General features: G+C 38.0%; 1 protein-coding gene across 6 annotated transcripts in view; it reads right to left on the bottom strand.

The window, feature by feature from the left end:
- The window catches only part of LPP (LIM domain containing preferred translocation partner in lipoma), a 653,115-nt gene that overhangs the window by 334,774 nt on the left and 295,693 nt on the right, over positions 1 to 22,648 (bottom strand). For all 6 annotated transcript variants that reach the window (XM_006765861.2, XM_006765860.2, XM_006765862.2 and 3 more), the window contains one exon: positions 19,640 to 19,752. In XM_006765861.2, the coding sequence (XP_006765924.1) occupies positions 19,640 to 19,752 (113 nt within the window). The remainder of the gene's footprint in view (positions 1 to 19,639; positions 19,753 to 22,648) is intronic.

Below are 22,648 nucleotides of genomic sequence, written 5' to 3'. Positions count from 1 at the left end.
TCTCATTCACACAGATGTCAGCACAAAGCCTGGTCTATGGGACACCATCAGGCAGTGCATGTCCTTTCTGAACCTCAACTGTTACTTCTATAAAATGAAGTATATGAAGCTGCCAAGTCTCCTTTTATATTTTAAGTCTTCATATTGTATGAGTCTATAATTGTATTTCACAACTTGCCTGCAATCCGACCCAAACTCACTAGAGTTACAAAGAGTCAGAGTTTAAGCCAACTCCGTGGTAATTAAGGTCAGGTCATAGTTAACATGGTGCTTGAGTACACACAAGCAGCCCTATTGTTCATTGTTATAGTCGTATAGGAAAGCAAAAAACAACCACAAAAGAAGAAGAAAATTTTCCCTTTTTACCGTGCTTGCTTACCTATTTATTGAAGTGCTTCTACTAAATTCTAATCTTTATAAAAAAAATCAACAAAAAACACCTATATTGATAAGGTAGCCTCATACAATAAAAATAAAGGTCAATTTGCATTAAAAGGCTACAAAATAGCATGTAATAATACATATATTATTTCTCTATCCATCAATAAGAACCTTAAGATAACCACAATAAGATTAGTGATCTGACAGTAAAATAGACATTTTTAACTAGCAGAACTCTCCGGTTAAAAAAAATTCATATGTGAAACCCCAATATTTAAAAAAGATAAAAAGATAAAAACAGCCAGTCTGGTTCAAGTACAAGCCAGCAGAAGCCTAGGATTCCACCTCCCCATTGCCTCCAATAATGTTCCCTGAACAGTTCTATAAAAGATCATTTGAAAATCACTATCTAATAGTATATGAAGCTTAAAGGATTTTTTATTAATGTGGATGGCAATTTTTTTTTTCAGTTACAGCCACTAACTCGAACCAAATTACTATTTCTATTTAGTTTGAATGATACTTTGGTAGTTGAAAATACAGAAGATATAGAACAGATACTAACAATATAAAATTTGAAATACCCATTTCAAATATAATCACTGATAATTACTTTATAGAGTAGGTTACATTCAGTTATATTGTTTTGAGTGTCACAAGCTGATTAACAGAAATGGAAAAAGATAGGTGAAAGTGGCAACATCCCAGCAAGTAGGCAGGAGGTGAAAAGACAAAAAAAAAATATTGGGTCCTATCTCAAAGTCTAAGAAAAGATGAGATATGAAGAAACAACATAAAATGGCAGACATCATATATTCTAACAATAAAAGATGCATCATCTCCTTAATAATCATGAAAAACTGTTCATCGTCTTCTCTTGCTCAAAATTTCTGTTCCAAGACAGTTCTGGGAAATATCCTATGAACCATTACTCCACCCACTGTACACAGCCTGGGACCCATTACCTCTGGGAATATGAGAAAAGGAAATCATAGTTTTCTCTGCACTGCCATTATCAACAGAACAGGACCTAAGCTCAGAGAAGCATTTTCTTAAATACATCTCATTGTATTCTCTCAGCAATCCTAGACATCAGTAGGTATTATTATTTCTATTTTATAAAAGAGAATAGCAAGGGTCAAAGAAAAAGAGACTTTTCCAAGTCACTCAGGATTAGAATTTAGGACTCAAACATTTTGCTGCAACATTCTAGCTCTTGCACTTTCCATGACACCAGACTGGACATGCAAAAAGGAAAGGCCTTCCTATCAAGCATCAAATGAGATTATACAAGCCAATCAGGTTAACATGAATCAGGTCATGGATGTAACGATAGATAAAAGTCAAATTTCAATCCTCTCTTTTGCCTTCTCTCTCCCCGTTTAGCAGCTTTCATTCACTGTCACATAAATGTGATCAAATATTCAGGACACATTGATATGAAGGATAGGAATTGGTAAAAAGAAAGAAGAAAGGAAGGGAGGGAGGAAGGGAGAGAGAGAGGGAAAAATCAGTGGTTTTGTGCCCTGCAAGTGCTTACAGTTGCATTACAGAGGTTAGCTTGTCCACAAATAACCATATTACAGGGCTGACTACAGGCAGGAAAGTGCTAAAGTCTATGAAACACAAGATGTAATGGCTAGCACATGAGAGAGAGGAGAGAGAGAGGGAGAGAGAGAGAGAGAGAGAGAGAAGAGAGAGAGAGAGAGAGAGAGAGAGAGAGAGAAGGGAGGGAAGTGGGTAGTGAAGTAGAAAAATCAGAGAGAACTCCATAGATGCAGTGAGAATCAAGAAAATCTCAGATGGAGAAAAATATATTTAAGCTATTTATCACTTGAGCATAAAGATATAGGAGGAACAATGCAATGGGCACTAACACTTGGTAAATAACAAGTGTCTCTTTAGGTAAAAATAAAGGAAGATCAGGCTCAAAGAGTCAGCTGTGCTGGATTACGCAGGTGTACAAACCCTAGGCCTAGAAGGAGCCTGGCTGGTATCCAGGGTACAGATATCTAAGGGATAAACACAGTCCCCATGACGAAGGAGAGAGTGGGCAGGAGTAATTGTATCTTAGGACTTAGTGTTGAATGTAGGAACAAACACATGGTATGAATCACATATATTTTAGGCAGTGCACAGATCATTTACATTAAGAACACTCCTAGCAGGGACTCCTATTTTTATGAAAAAAGTTGCCATTGATAAAAAGTGAGTACAGGACCATATCAGAAAGCAATTGATCACACCTTCATCAGGAATACTAGTAAATGTGAATCTACAAGACAAACATTTCTGCCTTCTATCTTGGGAATACAAATTAACAGTATGCTTTGAAAAGACTATTCTTTCCATAGGTAAAGGCTGAAAAAATCTAAAGGAGGAAAGAAATGATGCTGTTACAAGCCTGCCTATTGCCTCTACTTAAAAAGCCTTTCTCTATTCCAGAATTCTATTCATGCCTCATTATGGGATTTCCTTAGAAATGTTTCCTTTTCCATGGAACATTCAAAGTCAAGTGATAAATCAAATGACTACTATTTACTTAGCCATAGTTTAATACCTAGTCTGCATTAAAGAACCAAGACAAATAACCAAGCAAGAATTAAAACCTGACCTGGTCTTTCTAGCTTTCCTTCCTCCATCTCCCTTATTCCAAGGTGAACTTTGTTCTTTATGATGAATTTCACTGAAACCAGTTCTAGAGGCTCTGTCCCCATCTGTGGTTCAAACTTAAAGTAGGATCTGGTCCCTACCTGGATTTAAATTAAAAGGATTTAAAACAGTGAGATGTTTGGCCAAGTCATACCCTCTCTCTAGGTTTTATTAACCTACCATGATAGAGGGGAGTGAAAATATAAACCCCACAGGGGCATTGTGGAAACCAGGTGGCATAAGGTCTTGAGAGCCACATGTCCAGACAAAATGCTAAGTGTACAATAAGTCTTTTATAAATGTTGGCTAGCAGTATGTTCTGTAAATGAGAGGTGCATAAGTTCTAAGACACCCCACAGATATTAGACAAAAAGTCTTGGTCTCAGACTGAGGCTATATTTGGGTGGCTGAAGACAGATCTACAGTTTCCAAGGGAAGCTGAGCCTACTCTGAGGACAGAAGACCACTGATACCTATTCAAAGGGAAAATTATTTTCTTTATTAAATCATCACCTAAGGATAAGTTTATTGACTTTAGAGGGAGAGAAACATCGATTAATTGCCTCCTGTATATGCTCAGATCAGTGATGGAACCCTCGACCTAGACAGGTGTCCTTCCTTAGACTCAAAGCTGCAACTTTTTGGTGTATGGGACAATGCTCCAATCAACTAAGCCACCTGGCCAGGGTTTAAAGGGAAAATTCTTAGTCCTACTCCCAGATTTACCAAATCTGAAACTTTAGAAGCAGGGCCTAATAATTTGCATTTAACAAGTCCTTCGTCTCTCTCCCAATTCTTTTCTAGACTCAACTTGAAATTTGCTGGCCTAGAATTTGGTTGCCTGGTGTTAATGCAAGTGCTAACAATAACTGGAACAATTTAATTAAAATCCCACAACTCCAAAAGCAAGAAGACGAATTCTTTACTAATGTATTCTAACCCAGTTCCCAGGGACAGGGAAAATACTTTTCTCCTATTCAACAGTTCTGTGTTCTCACCCACAGTGCCAACAGAGCAAACACAATCTACTTCACTTCTTCTTTGTAGAAATGGCAACGTTTACCACCTCGAAGGAGTGCTGAGAGTTTCTGTTATTGGTGTTTATAAATTCTTCTGAGTGTTCTGAAAAATCAACTATAAGTTGGCATTATTCATAGCACCCTGTTGGAGCTTAATACATATTCAATTAAAAACAATGACAATAATACAGCAATATCCAAAAATTAGCATTAATTATAGCAATGTATCATTCTCACCCTGCACCACAATTTTATCTAGGCAGAACTATTTATGTCTGAAGACTGTATAGTCCCTCCCAGAAATAAGGTGCAATCTTTGCTCAGAGGTATCAACATTTTCTCCAGGAAAAAATCACATCGCCCTTGGCTCAGAGTTCTGATTTTTTTAGAGAATCTTCTTATTTGGCACACACCAGGACAGAAAGCAAATACCTCTCCCTGGAAGAAAGTCAGGATCCTGAACAGCATCCTGGAAGTCATTTCCCATAGTCCCCCTTCACATGGCCATGGCCACTGTCATGGGTTGTTATTGTTCCTTAATGATAACTAATATAGCATCAGACTAAGAAAATCTCAAAACCGTCATTGAAACTACTAACGCGTAGTAATGTATGTATTTGAATTGGGGGGTTGGCTGTAAGACACTCAGAGAAACTTTTCCCATAGACAGACAGCAGAGAGAGACACTCAGGCAGAAGGAACATCTTAAGCAAAGAACTGTAATGCTCTGTGGCTCTCTATGTATGTAGTTCAGGTTCCGCTTCCTCCAGGGGGCAATAATCTGATCACTAGCCAAGCCATCCACTGACCAAGGAATGTCATAGTTCGTACCCCTGCCTTCTCTGCCCTGACTCTCTCAGCCACCAGAACACATCTTCTGGACTGCATTTTGCTGACTCTGCATGAGCCTTTGACACGCATAGTTGAGGTTCAGGAATCTGTGCCTAGTGGGTTTGAGGTTTCATCAAGAGGAAGAGAAGGAACTTGTGTGATTTCACTGAGTAACTATTTTCACTACAAAAAAATTCCGATATTTATTTTTCCCCTTTTTGAAATGGCACTGAGGAAACACATGCCAGACTGCTATGAACAGAGCTGTACTTTTCAAACAGTAGCAAGGACTAAATATAGAAAAGTGTGATTTGTTCATGATGTATATAACTTCCTTTCCCATTTCCTTTCCCCACCACCCTGAGCCAGTGCACAGAAGTGGTACATGTTGAACCTTTTTCACATTACAACAGCATCAAAAGAGTGTTAAGCCCATGTATAATACATACTCCACAGATTTTCCAGAGAATTCTCATTGCCAAGACAAAAAAAAAAAAAATCTATCAATAAATCAATCCACAAATAAGACATTACTAGTAATATCCCTCAATGATTTAAAGATTATAAGTGATAAAGGAATATGACCTGTGATCCAGCCTTCAGAGAGTTTCTAAAAGGGGAATGAAGAAGAGGATAATAGAATGAATGCAGACATGAGTCCTAAAACGCCCAGTTGGGGTTGGGCCAGCTCTTCCACTAATTGTGTCACCTTGGGTAATTCACTTAAGAAATCTGCTCCCGTCCCCCATTTCCTCACCACAAGAAAAGATGGGCTGGATTAGGATCCTTTCAGATACAAAGCACTATGATTTGTGATGTTAAATGATTTCCACAGGTCTCCCCATGTCACATTATGACTCTGGCTTTATGATAGATAGTTTGGAGGCAATACTAATGTACATGATATAATTACATCAGTCCACCAAAAGACATCTGTTAAGTGACAGGAAAATGAAGCATCATTACCTGATTTACCACTAACTGACTCATGGTAGCTCTCACTTGAGCCACATACTACTGGATACTCCATACTCTTCTATCTTAATAAATCCTCAGATTAACTTCCTAAACTATTCCCATTTTTTGCATGTGAAGATAAGTAGTGCAACTGGTGAGCAATAGAGCAGGCTTACTGGCACTAAACCATAGGCTCAGGTCACTGCACCACACTACCTAGTTAATAGAGTCAGGATGCAGATAAGTTGGGATGAGATGGTAGTATCAGAGGCTCTGAGGACGAAAGTGGATCTCAGTTAGGCTTTTAAAAATGGGAAGGATTTATGGTCCCTTGAGAAATGGGGATACTCCAGGTAACAAAAAAGACACAAGGAATATAATATAGGCAGGCTCAAAGAGCCTGGCATGTTGGGAAGCTAAGAGTGAGAACATCAGCTCCACAGGAGACTGCAAAGAGCACAGTGGGAGAGAAGGTAAGCTTTAAAGGGAGCCAAGGTCACGACCTACTCTAAAAATCATCCAAGAGAGGAAACTTAATGGAGTAGGCAATTAAAAGCCATAGGAAGAAAATAACATGTTTTTGAAGACCAATTGCTTAAAAACATGCAACTGGATTGTGAAAAACAAAAAGCAGAATCAAAGCAAGGAGACTATTGTGATATGGAGAAGAAAGGAGCTGGGACAATGAATGGGAAAATGAAGAGACTAAAGAAAACCTGAGAGCCATTCTTGAACTAAAAAAAATGTCAGATCTTGGCAACAGATATGTTAAAATAGCAAGACAATGACCACAGTGTTTAGAATCTAAAAGACTAGACAATACAGTGGTACCTCTAACAGAATGGAAGCCTTAGGGAAATGTGATGAGTAAAATTTGGAACATATTAAATGTGAAGAAACAGAAGGTTTTCCCTGTGGAAAGATCCTATGGAAATGCAACCTAAGATGTCAAAGGAAAACATGGTGCCAAAAGTCACATGAGTACAAGCTTTTAATAAAGAGATCAAAGTTGCCTCTGTAAGAGTTGTGGCTTCTACTAAAAGAAGTCAGAAGGTCAAAAAGAAGAATACTGAGTGGACACCTAAATTTAGGGTCAGAAAAAAAAGAAGAAAGGAGATCTGATAAATAAGAGAGAAAAGAAATGGCTACAGATATAGCACAGGGACCAAGGAAGTTCTGGTAAGTAAAAATTGAAGGAGGAAGTGAGGAGGCTCAAATCATCAAGAGTGTTACCCCCTGAAAGACACAGAAGAGCATGGCTGAAAATATAATAGTCATTAGGTAATCAGAGGAAGTGGTAAACAGGTGCAAGTGCCATTTCAGGGGAGTTGAAATGAGTTAAGTTCATGTTAGGACTGTGGTTTAAATCCCAGTATACAGAGAGAAATGTGGTGGAGCAGGGGGTTTCCTCGTTTCATGAGCCTGTAACTCTATGAAAATTTTTCTCTATAGTTGCCATAGCCCACAACTGGTTTTTATTCTCACTCAGTCAGAAGATAATTTCAACAAGCTAAAAAAAAAAAAAAAGGAAAGAAAAAGAAAACAATCCTCTTACAAAATGGCTTGAGGTAAAATAATAATTAAAATGATGAAGTCTCCTGAATGTGTACAGTGGTTTGCCATACTATTTTTATTCTATTGTTTGATCACCTCTTTATGGAATACCTAAGTTTGAGCCTACCAGGTACTCTATGAAGTTCTGAGACAGGTTTTCAGAATTCAAGACTCTGATTCAGAAGTGTACATACTGTAGTAAGCTATGGTTTATATCAGTACATCTCTATTCAGAGGATAGTTTGTTATTCTCTTTCCAATACACACAATGCCAGCAAATATAACATTTAGTAGCCATGCAATTATTCATTGCTCTACATATGGGGGAGAGATAATTTTTATAAACAGAATTAAAGCTCAGGAATGTTGAAATAATATTACAAAAAATATTTTTAGGGTAAATCCTTTACTTACTGAGTTAGAAAGTTTTTTGAAATGGGTTTTCACTTGATCATTAAACAACAAACAAAAAACACAGAAGAAAATAATTGGATTATCATACTAGCTCTATGAGAGAAAAAAAAATGAGATTTGGTTCTTAAGGAAGATCTGCCCCAGATCACATATCATCTTCATGTGTTATGTATAGTTCAAAGCAGAAGGTAAGGTTGTAGGACAGGCAGAGACTACTTTAAGCAATAAAGGAGATGGGATGAGTGATGGGGAAAGAAGGGAAATTCTGAGCTCCTGCTATGTTTCTTTCTTATTTCTTTGGGGTGTGAAAATAAATCCTTTACTAAAAAAAAAAAAGACAGTAAAATTACACTTCTTATAATATGAATCCTCTCATTCCTTTGTCACTAGTCCCTTTTCTAAAAAACTGCTGTGGAAACATTTTTTTTTTCAGCAGGTACCAGCCATTTTACTTTTTTCTGCAATAATAAAAACTGACATCTTTATTAAAGTTTATTGGTAAAATAAATATAAAAATAATAAAAATTACATGAAGAATTCGAGTTTAAAGATCTTAATGAACTTTCTTATATTTTAAAGCCAAAGCACATCCTTCCAATCTATAAAGATAAAGATAATTAAAAAAAATAAAACTGAGGGAAATATTGCAATAGAGGATTCTACAACAGAACCCATCAAGAGAGCCCAAAAAGTAAAAGTACTTGGAGACTCCTTGGCTTGATGGCTCACTTGGCTGAAATGTCATCCTGTACGCCAAAAGTTTTTGGGCTCAAATGCTATTTAGGGCACATACCCAGGTTAAGGGTTTGATCCTGGTTAGGGTGTATGTCTGAGGCAACCAATAGATATTTCTCTCTCACATGGATATTTCTTTCCCTCTCTCTCTCTCACACGTATATTTCTTTCTCTCTCTCTCTCTCTCTCTCTCTCTCTCTCTCTCTCTGTCTCTCTCTCTCTCTCTTTCTCTCCCTACCTTCCTCTGTCTCTGAAAATCAATAAAAACATGTCCTTGGCTGAGAATTTAAAAAAAAGAAAATAAAAACTTGGAGAAGACAGTGACAGATGGTATTTTGTGTCCTTCACTGAAACAGAGTATAAAGGCAGCATAACAATAAAGCCATGGTGTCCGAAGAGAAAGAAATGAACTAGCATGACTCAGAAAAAATAGGGTTTCATCCCTGTATGAGATGCTTAATACCATGAAAACAAAGAATATTACTTAACCTCTCAGTTTCATTACCTTCACTAGGACAAGAGGGAAAATTATCACTACACTTCTCTGTTCATAAGTTATTTAAAAGCTCAAATGAGATAAAATTGATGAAAGTCTTTTTTTAAGTCAATTTTGGAATTTATGGAATTTACAGTGTAAGAGCCTTGGGCAAGTCAAATTCACAAAAGCTAATGATACAATAATAATAGTGTAATATCTAAAAAATTGGTATATGTATCACATGAACAAGTATTATTTTACCTATTAGGGGTGCATAAATATTTGACTTTTGAATGAATCAAGCACATTCAGCTATGTCCAGAAAATCTCTCTAAAAATTTGAGGTTCAAAAATAAAATATGAGTTAAATCCTTAGGTTTTTGGTCTTGGCATCTTCTACTCCCTCTTTTATCCTTCTTTCAGAGCAAGTTGTTTTGTGCCCTTATTGAGTGGATTACGTAAATTACAAAGACACTCCAAGATCGGTGAGCCCAACAGGGAAAACCAAAACCATGGCATGATGTGCGAGGGGACTGGCAAAGACTGTGCTGGAGGTCAGTAGAAGATGAGCTCCTTTCCACTGAAGAATTACAAAGAAATCTATCAATGGCCCCTGGCCACTAGCCATGAACACATATTGTTGATGACTTTGGCTGCTTTATGAGAACTTAAAGTCATCTGCCTTTTCTCATTTGTAAGGGAATTGATACTAAGCCAAGAGACTTAAAAGTCCCCAAAATGCATTTTGTGTTTGTTTTGGTCCGTTTAAAAATAAATCACTGCTTGCCTCACATTTGTTATGAAAGCTAAACAAGTTGCCTTGACTCTTTGGGCCTTAACTTTTTTTATTTGTTAAATTACATTTGTGCTTTCCTTATGTGTGAAGATAAAATAAAATACAAAAGGATTTTACAATTTATGAATCAATATAAAATTATAAAGAGGTAATATTTTATTGCCATGGCATTGCATTTTAAAGCTATAAGAGCTATAAAAGATGATTTAATTAAATCATTCATTTTGCACAGGAGATTGTGAGAGTATTTCTTTAGCAAAAAGACTTAAAAGTCCCCAAGCACACATGAGCAAGGAATGGGATGACTACTGAGCTTTGGGAAGGCATGGTGCAAACCAAACGACTGCAATAACTGTGTCAGAGCTCAGCACAGAGACCAGCTAGCCCAACAGCAATGGCATCAGTAGTAAATATTTACTAAGCCTTAGAATATGTCAGGGACACACACTGTTCTCTATGTGCATTATCTCTTTGAAACCTCAAAGAGCTAGGTACAACAATTATGCCCATTTTACAGATAAGCAAACTGGGGCATGGGAAATTTAATAAGATGGCCACAATCCTGCAGTTACTGAGTGGGGAGCCAGGCATGAACCCAGGCAGTCTAGATCCAGTATGTATAGTGTTAGCCATCATATTCAACTGTCCCTGAAGCTTGACTTGGCTTACATAATGCAATCATGGAGGACTTTTCTATGATGGAGCCCTCAAGGGTAGTAGAATGAGCTTGAGATAAATAGCAAAGGGTAGATATACCTGAGCTGACTGCAAGCTGCTACAACAGAAAGGGCGAGGGGCAAGGAAGTCTCTTTGGAAAAGATGTGTGGGCTATAACATGAAAGCCAGCCAAAACAGTAGTGAAGTCACATAATGACTTCATCCTTTCTAATAAAAATGACTTTGCCATATTTCCTGACACTCCTGGTGACAGAATCATTAGAGGTAGGGATAGGGAAATAGTGAAGGAGATTCACCCACAGAGGGCTAGCTACGGCCTGCTGCTGCCCTTACTTGGCATATGTGCATGGCATGAAAAATACAGGCTTTGCTGCCTGCCTGTGGATCCTCACAACTAGTAAATAGCCTTGAGGGCTGGAGTAAAGCTTGCTTGTCTGCTCTTGGCATGTGTATCCAAGAGAAACCCCTTAACTGGCCTGACTCCCCTAATTACACACAGGGTGAAGCCTGCATGCAGATACCTTGAAGCCGCCCTGTATTTAAAGAGCTATATCATCTTGAACCAGATAAAAGATAAAGTGTGGAGTGCAACCTAACTAGGTCTATGGGAAGAGCAGATCTAGAGCCATTGTCAACCACATTTTCTCCAAATACTCAGGTGGATATTGATTTATAAGTCAAGAGCAGACCATTGCCACAAAAATGCAAACTAAAGGAAAACATTCAATAGGATTCTTCCATAAGATAGAACTATTGAAAAAGAATACCAATATGAAAGAGAAAAAATCCAAAATAGGAGTCCCATAAGGAAGAAAAAAGAAAATAGACGATTAAATTGCTTCTTCCAAATAACACAAGAAAATGCTTCTTAGCTAAATAAAAATCTGACTTCTCAGCTCAAACAAATTCGTGGAATGCTGAGTAGAAATACTGGTTTGAAGGTAAAGGAACCTGGATCTAGCTACATTGTAGTCAAATTGCTGAATCCCACAAATAAAACTTACAGGTCAAACAAGGAAAAGATACTAAATTAGAGGAACAAACTGAACTAATAAGCAAAATAGAGATAGAATCAGAGAGCAGGCAAACAGTTCTGGTGAGGAGAGGTGGGTGGGGCTGGGGAGGGATTGAGCAAAAAAGAAAAAAAAGAGAGAAAAAACTCCAAGAACATGGACAAAAGTGTGGTGATTGCTGGGGGGAGGGAGAGAATGGAGGTGGAAGAGGGTATGGGGGATAAAGGTGATGGGGAAAAATAAAATAAAATGAAGAAAATAAAAATTAAGAAGTATACCTAAAAAAAAAAAATCAGACTGTCATCTGATTTCTCATGCGGAACTAAATACTAACTAAAATACTAACTAACCGTATAGACATCTTTGTAGAATATTGATGTAAATTGCAAAGGAACTTTGACCCTAAAATTCTAATTGCAGCCAAACTTATACTTAAATATGAAGGCAAAAATAAGATATACAAGGTGTCAGGGAATATATCACCACATGATAAAAACATTACTAGATGAAAGGCTGTGGAAGAAAACAAAAAACAAAGTGAAGAATGATGATGATGCATTTAAGAAAAAGAAATATTAAACAAGAAAATGCAATGACCAAGTAAAAGTTATAGTTCATTCATAATGCAATGATACAATTTAGTGTGAGGAATTATTCTTTAATAATAAGTGTCATAATGTTTAAAATATTACAACACATTCACCAAATTGTTTTACTTTATTTTTTACTTTTTTAAATATATGTTTTATTTATTTCAGAGAGGAAGGGAGGAGAGAGAGAAACAGAAACATGATGAGAGAGAATCATTGATCTGCTGCCTCCTACATACCCTACACTGGGGATTGAGCCCACAGCTTGGGCATATGTCCTGACCCAGAATTGAAACAGACCTCTTGCCCGTAGGCCAATGCTCAAACACTAAGCCACGCTGGCCAGGCTCAACAAATTGCTTTAAATACCACTTTTGATGGCCCAGGAGGAAGAATGTTCAAGTTCTATATAGAATACATATTGGAGACGGGATATATATTCATATCACAATTTTTCCTTGATAGAGGAAACCTGTTTCAAAGCATTTAATCTATATTATTTGATTTATTTACATTACTAGAAAAAAAAACATGAATTATTTTAAACATGGAAAATAATATATGTCAGCTTTGAAGAAATCACTAAGATTCTTGCTGGGAGAGGCAAAATGGGATAAAACCTTCCACTGACTTGGGAGACTCAACTGCAGTTTCACTTAACTTTGGGCAAAGAAAATTTTCTGAAATATACAAATATTATTAATCACCCTTATTAAGAAATGGGGGTAATTCAAGAGCTAAAGCAAAGCTAACCTTTTTAGTTCTCCCTACATATAGCAGAACTGACCACAACCAGTTTTCCCATGAGACTGATTGCCCAGAAATTAACCAATCTTTCCCCTATAGACAGTGAGCATGCGTCCTAGATTATCTCATGGTGGCAGCATCAATGGTAGTTGAGTTGATAAGGTTGAGTGGGTGTGTGTATGTGTGCTACTTCACTATCAATCCCCTCCAAAAAAAAGATTTATCTCTTTAAATAAAGGTTTAAAAAATAAGGAAGAGAAACTCTGGTGTTCCATTAAAAAGGTTCCAGTTGCTAAATAAAACACTGGAATAGTCCCTGTCAGCTCTAAGCCTGCTACTTTCAAAGAAGTTTTTATATGTCTAGACACCAAAAATACCCCTTTCTTCTCCACTGAATACCCAATCAGACGATGATTCAGAGTGAAAGACAAACAGGAAAACTTTGACATTCGCTTCTAGAAAGTCACATTGACCAGAACCAGCTACATGCCTACGAACCCACCAGCCCTGTTAAACATACTCTGACCTACATATGTGAACCATAAAAGGAGGAGATAATGGCAAATGAAGCTGCTGTTACTGCTGCTGTTGCCAGGGTCACAAAAAAACCCACAAAGTAACTAGGGCTCACTAACCCAATGCCCAAAGGAACAAGGCAAAGGGCCAGGGAGAAACAAGCATCTCCTTTGATATATTTCATGTACCAAGATATTCTTATATTCTCCCTGCACAGAAAGGACAATCCTTTCAGAGTGGAGTCAAGCTTTCATTGAGCATTTCCGTTTTTCTCTGGCAATATTTCACATTACCTTTGTTCTTAGCCTTTGGAACCTGGGCATGCTTCTGTTTTACCCAGCCTCCTCCTTCCTCACCCACTACAAGGTGCAGAAGGATGACCTCTTTAATAGGATATGTCAATACCATTAAGCAAGTCTTGTTGGCTCTTTCTGTGTCCTCACGACTGTGAGCTTGAGTTCTTTATGCCTAAAAGTAAAATTCTATCATTCAATACCTGTGACCAGAATAATACTAGACAAAGGGTCATATGTCACACAGTACAGATTCCAATGCCAGTTCTCCTAGAATTTAAATAGATTTTTAAGTTATCATTAACAAATGAACCATTAAATGGCTAAGAGGATAAATGATGACCATCCACCATCCACCCTACACATATATAAGCTTTGAAATTATTTCACAAGAATAGAAATGAGTAAAGAGAGTAGCTAAAGAACATATATGCATAGCCCATGGGCACAGAAAACAGAGTGGTTAAGGTGAGGGGAAGGGACGTAGAGCCTGGGTGGAGGTGGGCAAAAGTGGGGAAAATGGGGGACATCTGTAATAGTATCGGTAATAAAAACAATAGTTAAAAATTTTAAAAAAGAATAGAAATGAGTGAGCTTACAAATTTTTGGAGATTGACTTTAAGCGAGACCATAAGTGATTTCAGAATTTTCTCTTCTCTCTTCTCCTTTCAACTAACTTTGGGCATTTCCCCAAATTCAGTACACAGTTCACAACAGTTCACATTACACTGTTCTCACTCTCTCCTCAGAAAAGTCACCTATTTCAGTAGCTTTATTGATCAACTGCTTGGGGACAGACATCAGCTAACTCTCCTGGCTGGATGTACATTCAAATGTGCATTCTTTCCTAAGAGGTTAAGAAGAAAATCTGTGTGAGGAAATCATGAAGGGATAAATTTATGTTCAATAAAAGAAAATGAATTATCATTTGGAGTAACTAGTTATGAATGGACAAAACAGTCTGTTTTATCAGGTGAAGGGACTGGAGTTACAGTAGCACACATGGCCATCCGGCCTGAATGAATAGAAGAGAAGACATAAACACTGAAGGTATAGAACCACTGGATACTAAGCAAGTAAAAGTAAGTCACTGGACTGAGTCACAATGGGAGAGGCAAAGTTAAACATTGTCAATTGGAGGTCATGAAAAAATAGTGAAGTAGAAATATAAAAAGAGGAAGTTAAATATAGGGCACCTGAACCCAAAGCCATCAGGTATCAGCAGATAAGTCCCCAAGGAGCTCAAGGAAGTGGACCAGACAATCAGAGCTGTCTGCATGGGGTTTCCCACAAGTCAACACATTTTGCCTTATGGTGTGTTAAAAGCACCTCTTGGCAAACAACACAGACCTGGGGATGTCATCCTTATACTTAAAATAGTAACAAAGACCTCAAAAAATGGTCAATTATTCCAGAATAAAGGACAAATTCCACAGCCACAGATGCAGACTTATCACACTTACTTTGTGTTTCCCCCCTTTGTACTGTTACTCTTAATATGTCATTACTGAACATTCCAATCATCCATCTGAAATTAAGGTCCTATCCAGCCATCAAAGTTCAGTTCAACTGAAATTATTTCCAAAATTCCTTCCTGTATGTCTCTAGTCAGAGTTAATATAGGTTCCTGACCCTCAACCACAACGTAAGACTTAGATTATGCTTTTGATCAAAGCATGATGACTAAGGCATAATTTACCATTAAACACCTTAATTTAGAAGAATATATATATATCCCCAAACTTGATTCAGAGGTGGTAACTGATCCATTTCATCCTTCAACATTGCCTTACCTATAATAGTCACTCATAAGCATTTTAAAAAATTGAAGAAAAAAAATAGGAGATTCTAACAACAGAAGGGGACTTGAGTTATGGCCTCTAATTCCCTTGAAAACCTGAAATTTTTTTTTAAATATATTTTATTGATTTTCTACAGAGAAGAAGGGAGAGGGATAGAAAGTCAGAAACATTGATGAGAGAGATCGATCAGCTGCCTCCTGCACGCCCCCCAGTGGGGACGCGCCCGCAATCAAGGCGCACGCCCTTGACCGGAATCGAACCCGGGACCCTTGAGTCCGCAGGCCAATGCTCCATCCACTGAGCCAAACCGGTTCGGCAACCTGAAATTTTTTGACACATTGCCCCCACCCCCTTTGAAACTATCCTAAACAATGCTATTACCTGCCAATTGTTGCTGAAATAGAAATTACCCTAAAGTCATATAGCCCCCTTTGTTCTGTGGCATCAGCTCAGAACAAAGCTAACAGGCCCACAATTGAAACTCTAGATCCATGATGCCAAGTTCTAAGATTATGATCTCTAATATATGTCTCTGAGTTAGAGAAGGTATTCAATTTATAGCAAATCAATGAAGAACAGTGAATGAATGAAGTGACTGCTAAATGCACACTCCAAACCTTACAGGCATAGAGGTCAAATTGATCCTGACAGAAACAACCAGAAAATGTCTCATTTGTTTTCCAAGACTCATCTTTTTCCATAAAAATGAGAATTGTCAGGCCAATAATAATTCTTCATGCTAACTATTTATTTGCCCTTTTCAAAGAAAAAGAAAGTTTACAGCAAACATGAGACATTCAGTGAGTCAAGCAGAACTCCATCATCACCTGGTCGTTCCAAACAGCAGTAGGAAACCCCTTCATCTGAAACTCAAAGCCAGACAGAGGACTGAAGCAAAACCATGCGCCCAGTGAGAAGAAGGACAAATCCAAGAGTCACGATTTCTCAGGTTCATTAAGAGTTCAGTCGGAAACTACATGATCTACACCTTCTTGGTCTCAGTTTTTCCATTTGTACAGAGAGGGAGTCAGTTAGCAAGGACGAGTACTGCAAAAGGCCTTAGCTAGATGGCTGGTGCAGGGATGGACTAAATTATCTCTTAGGCCCCTTCCAGCTCTGAAAACCTTTTCATTCTTATCGTCACACTTAGTAGACGTTCGTTTGTCTCCAACCTGAAAATTTGGCTGGAAACATAAACAGACTTCTACAGGAAAACACACATCTACCAGCTATAAAATTTGGACTTGGCAACAGGAGGTTTCACCATACTATGAGAGAAAAAATATACAATTGTCTCTGGGGGCTATATGACTTTAGGGTACATCATAGCTCCTATCTAAAGGGGGATACAGATAGAGCCAGAGTGAGGCCAAGTCACTATCCTGTCCTGTCAATAAACCACAGAAAAGTGCACACCCATTTCCTTTTTAACGTACCTACAGTCTTTCATATATTCAAGAATTTGCAGGCCTCTCCCTACCAGATTTGTCCTTTTCCATTGGCAAACTCAATTTTGTTTTTTTTCATTCGTCCTTCTGTTTTGCAGAGAACATAAGCCAACATGGCAACAGGCTTTTTGTTTATTTCCTTCCTTTTTCAAAACAAAGTTGTGGTTTCAGAACAGTTATCAGGACAAGGTCCCTACAGAACAAGACTTTTTATAATTTCAGGACTTTTTGAATTTTTCATAATGGAGCACTTTAACAAGGCCTTGTTACTATTATTCTTGCTGTCATTATTTTTATATAGTAATAATTATAGCATCAGAGTATCTGTAAAGCCACTAGTTTAGAAATTCAAATCCATCTGTATTTCATTTAATTATTAGATATCGATAGGTTTGCCTTATTTTTAATTATGAAGAAATTGGGACTCAGTGTGACTGGCTCAAAATAGCATAACTGGAATAAGCTGCTCAACTATTATTCAAACACAAGTCTTCTGTCACAAAATCAAACAAACTTTACAGAGAAGATTGACTAAGTGAAGCTTTTAATTGAGTAAATTTAATTTGCAAAGAACCAATGTCCACAAAATAAGAGCAAAAATATAAAAAAGACAAACTTTAAAGCTTTTTTTTTCATTTTAATAAAAATGACTACAAAAGAAAAAGGGAAATTGATCATTTTGTTTCTATTTGCAAGGGATCTCTCTGATGCATGAAATAAATATAAACTTTGTCAGACTCCTGTCCATTACTTGAATATGATTTATTTTTACCAGCTTAAAATAAAATAAGGTATAGGAGTTTGTAACATATATATCTGAGAATTTTTTTAATTTGTTTTATTGACTTTTTAGAGAGAGATGAAGGGAGAGGGAGAAAAGATAGAAATATCAATGACAGAGAAACATCAATTGGCTGCCTCCTGCACACCCCTAACTGGGATTGAGCTCACAACCCAGACATATGCCCTTATCCAGAATGGAAACAGCAACCTCTTGGTGCATGGAATGAAGCTCAATCCATTGCGCCATGCCAGCTGGGCAGAGGAAAAAAAAAATTAAGAGTCTTTTGAGATCTAGCCTCCAGACTGAATTGAAGCTTACTGGTTATAACTGGAACTCTTAATTTCAACTGATTAATTAAAAAAAAAAAAGCAACTTCTAGTTCCTAAGATCTAGTATATGAAAAATAAACCCTAAAAAAAAAAGAAAAGAAGAAAGAGAGAGAGAGAGAGAGAGAGAGAGAGAGAGAGAGAGAATTATGTTGAACCAATTTTAAGGAAACCAAGAGGGGTTAATTTTTTTAAAAAAATTTATTTTGGAAAGAAAGAAAGAAGAAAGAAAGAAAAAGGAAGGAAGGAAGGAAGGAAGGAAGGAAGGAAGGAAGGAAGGAAGGAAGGAAGGAAGGAATCCAATGGCTACTTCTTACCTCTCCTACTCTAAGTCCTTCTTTAGGCATCACCTTACCAGTGAGGTCTTTTTGACCATATCCGCCCTGGTAGGTTGTATCCCATATCCTTTCCTCAATCCATAGAATAGATCCGAATCAAATGTACTTTGTATTGTATATATTTTATTTACTTTTACCTAGTTTTACTAACATAAAGTGTCATGAAAGCAGAACCCTACCTTTTTTGCTGTAGAATTCCTAGTGGTATTAGGGTGCTCACACAGATGCACAGAAAATTCATTGAATGAATGCATCATTTCTTCCTCGATCTCCCCCAAACCCAAAATGTAGGAGAAAGAAAGATATATAACAGACCAAACTATTAAAGGGTTATTTCCTAATGCTTTTCCTCTTTAAAAGTTATTGTGAGAAAATTTAAAAATGTAAAGATAGACCAAATAATAGAATAAACCTCCAGCACCCAAGAATTATCAACTTATAACTAAACTTATTTTTACCTATATTCTCACTAAATCCTTACTCTTATTATTTTGAAACAAATATCAAACACCATTTCATTTTTCCTCAAATATTTCCAATGTTTCCCTAAAAGCTAAGAACTGTTGTGTTTTTTTCTTCACCCTGTCTGGAGTAACCACATCACCCCTAAAAACTAACAATAATTATTTGATCTGTTATTTAGGTTTCCTCCCTGACATGAATAGAAAGCACTTGGCTGCCTAAATGGTGGCAGGTGGTCACCAATGCCCCTATATCATCACAGGCTGAGAACTACTTCTAATATTGCTTCCTACTCTAGCCAGATGTAATCAACAGTCTCTGGAGCACAACAGTTGTATATAACCAATACACTGTGTAATGTGCATCATGAACCTCACTCAGAAGAGAAAATCCTAAAGACATTTGCTGCTGCTTTTGCTAGAAAGATACTGCTGACCAATTAGGACCTAGTGACCAACTAGAGCCTTAAAATATCAGCCTTACTCAGGTAGAATGCAATGTTTGTGAATAAAGAAAAAAAGGCAATAAAAATATATGGTTGTGTGTCCCCAGGATAATATAAGAACATGTGAACTGCTCAAATGACATTCCTAAAACATGACTTTCAGTTTTGAAACAAATGAGTAGGTGAAAGGATTTCTAAGGCTTGGGAGTGCAAGCTCTGAGAAGCTTGAGTTGGGTGTTTTGCATTAAGGTGCCTTAGCTTATTGTGTCATAAAGCTCTCTGTGCGCTCTGGATAAATGTTTACCTGCCACAAAAATAATCACTGAATTCATGAGCTTCCTAGCATGGCTTATAAACATGACTTCAAACACAGATCTTACCTGTGCCCTGAAAGAACCTTCATCTAGGGGTGGTGGAGGAGGGAAGTTTCCAGAGACAGATGGAAGAGTACCAGGATCATCTAGAGGTGGAGGTGGGGGTGGAAGAAAATCACCTACAAAAAGAAAACACAAACATAAAGTTACTATAGATGCAATCTTATAAGCACTCTTCAAAACACACATTAGCTGGCATTTTCTGCTTGTAATTGGCATGTCAATTGGCATGATCTTTTGCCTTGCATAACAATTATTCCCTATCCTACTTCTTCTCACTTTAATTAGTAGCCTTAACTTTCTGAAGATTGAGGACCAGATTTGATACTTCTAAGTAATATCAAAGCTACTCTATAGGGGTCAGGTACATTTAACCAGAACAAGGAAGGTCGTTGGGGTGGTGGATTATTGAAGTATACAAGACTTGATTTTTACTCACAACAAATTTTCTCTCAAGTAAAGGAGAAAAAAAATAAGTATTCAAGTAAGGATAATAAAAGATGAAATTTATTAAGATGAACAAACAAACTCTCCTGGAAGCTAAGATGAAGGAAAGCTTGTGTCCAGGTGGAAAAATGAAGGTTTTTACCGAGCATTTAAATTGTTCCTGAAACTTTTGATGTAGAAAATAAATCCATTCTATACAGAGAGAATTAATTAGACATAGGGATTTTTAAAAAACAAAAAAACAAATTTAGAGCCTAAAGAACAAAGAGCAAGTAACAATACAGCATAGAGAAATGTAAAATAAACTAGTATGTTACAAAAATTAGAACAGTGACAAAATAAGCTTTTAAGTGTGTTGTACAACCAGCAAAGAACTTGAATTCTATCATGCATGCAATGAGGATCCATCCAAGATTTCTGGAAAGGAAACACTTGGTTGCAATATGATTTACTAAAGACTAATCTAAAAAGTACATGCAAGGCAGATTCTGAAAAACTTTGGATAAGAAATACTGATTTGGAAATCTATATGCAGTCCGGGTAGGAAGTAATGAGGCTTTAGGACACTAAGAAACCCCAACATTGTGACCAACAAGCACAGCACATAGAGTTGTTGGAAGAATATGCCTAGTCTCTGAGATCTGAGGTATCAATATATATCCAAGAACTCTGTGGATTCATGGTATAGAATTTTTTTTAAATACTCTGCAAGAAATTCTATTAGGAAAAGAAAATGCCCACTAAAATTGTTTTATTTTATTTGTCCTTTTCCTTTATATTAAATTTATTGGGGTGACATTGGTTAACATATTTCAGGTGTACAACTCCACATCATCTGTATACTGTTGTATGTTCACCCAAGTCAAGTCTCCTTCCATCAAAATTTATTCCCCTTATCCCGTGCTCCATCTTTTAAAAATAATATTTTAATGTGCCGGTAGGTGTGGACAGAAGTAGAGAGATATGCACAGTAGGCATAGTCCAAGGAGTCGAATGTGTGAATACGGTTTGAAGGTCGGATGGCTGAGTGCATTCATTCATTTGTTCATTCTACACACATTTATGAGGCACCTGCTGCATGCAGACTGTGCAAGTCCTGGCCCCTCAGGGTGTACCATCCAGTGAGGACAGCAGACACATTAGGGAACAGGCAAGAAGCTCTGGGCATATGGGAGCCATCATGATGCAGAGGAGAGGTCCCCAGCCAGCCTGGAGGAGTCCAGATGCTTCCTGGGGGAGGAGATGTCTGAGCTGAATTTTGAAGTTCAGAGGAGGGAGCACTAGTATAGAAGAAGAGGGGAGATCTCTGTTGGTTCTCAAGCCTAGAGTGATGACAAAGAAAGCAAGAGGTGGGAGTGGGGCAGTGGAGGCAAGAGGCCACAGCCAGGGGAATGGGGACATAAGGAGCGATTGACCCAGACCTGAGCAGGGAGCTAGGTACTCTGGAGGGAGGAGACTCTTAAAAAGGGGATATTGCTTTAGAATATTACAAAAGAAATGCATGCATATGGTGACAAATAATATGTGCCTAAAGAAAGTAGATGACTACAAATACTTAAACCTCATGTAAAAAAAATCATATCAACAGAGCCACTTTAAAAGGGAGCCAGAGCCAAAACCGGTTTGACTCAGTGGATAGAGCGTCGGCCTACAGACTGAAAGGTCCCAGGTTCGATTCCGGTCAAGGGCATGTACCTGGGTTGCGGGCACATCCCCAGTGGGAGATGTGCAGGAGGCAGCTGATTGATGTTTCTCTCTCATCGATGTTTCTGACTCTCTTTCTCTCTCCCTTCCTCTCTGTAAATAATCAATAAAATATATTAAAAAAATAAAAATAAATAAAATGGAACCAGAGCTGCCATCCAAGAGGAACTGACTGGCAGGTCCTATGCCACAACTTTTCAGAATGTTAAAACAGGGCAAAATAACCTCTGCACTGTGCCTAAAGCAATGCTGTGTCCCAAAGAACTGTTTTCAATGATAACAAGAAAGCAGATATTATGACCACCTACTGATAAGTAGGGCACTGAAAATTTTAAATTGTTTAGAATTAGCATCACTATGTTATCTGCATCAGTAGAAACACATTCCTTCCATTGATGTAATTGTTTCCCTTCCCTTTCTCATAAATACCATTGCCTTTGTCTCTTAATTGAAACATTATTTGGGCTTCTGCCTAAAGTATGCTTCCTGAATATCTCAAATAAACTAGGGTTCTGGTGCACGAAATTCGTGCACTTGGTGTGTGTGTGGGAGGAGTGTCCCTCAGCCCAGCCTGCCCCCTCTCACATACTGGGAGCCCTCAGGCGTTGACCCCCATCACCCTCCAATCGCAGGATCGGCCCCTTGCCCAGGCCTGACGCCTCTGACAGAGGGGACCCTCATTTCCCCCCATCACTGGTCCTGCCCCCAGCCCAGGCCTGATGCCTCTGGCCCAGGCATTAGGCCTGGGCAGGGGGCCCCCAGACCCGTCCGATTGATGGCTCTGCGCCTTGCCCAGGCCTGATGCCTTGGCCAGAGGCGTAGACCCCCATCACCCCCCGATCACCTGATCGGCCCCTCGCCCCG

This window comes from Myotis davidii, unplaced genomic scaffold (assembly GCF_000327345.1).
Source record: "Myotis davidii unplaced genomic scaffold, ASM32734v1 scaffold41, whole genome shotgun sequence".
Classification (NCBI taxonomy): domain Eukaryota; kingdom Metazoa; phylum Chordata; class Mammalia; order Chiroptera; family Vespertilionidae; genus Myotis; species Myotis davidii.
This window is presented reverse-complemented; position numbering and strand designations above follow the sequence as displayed.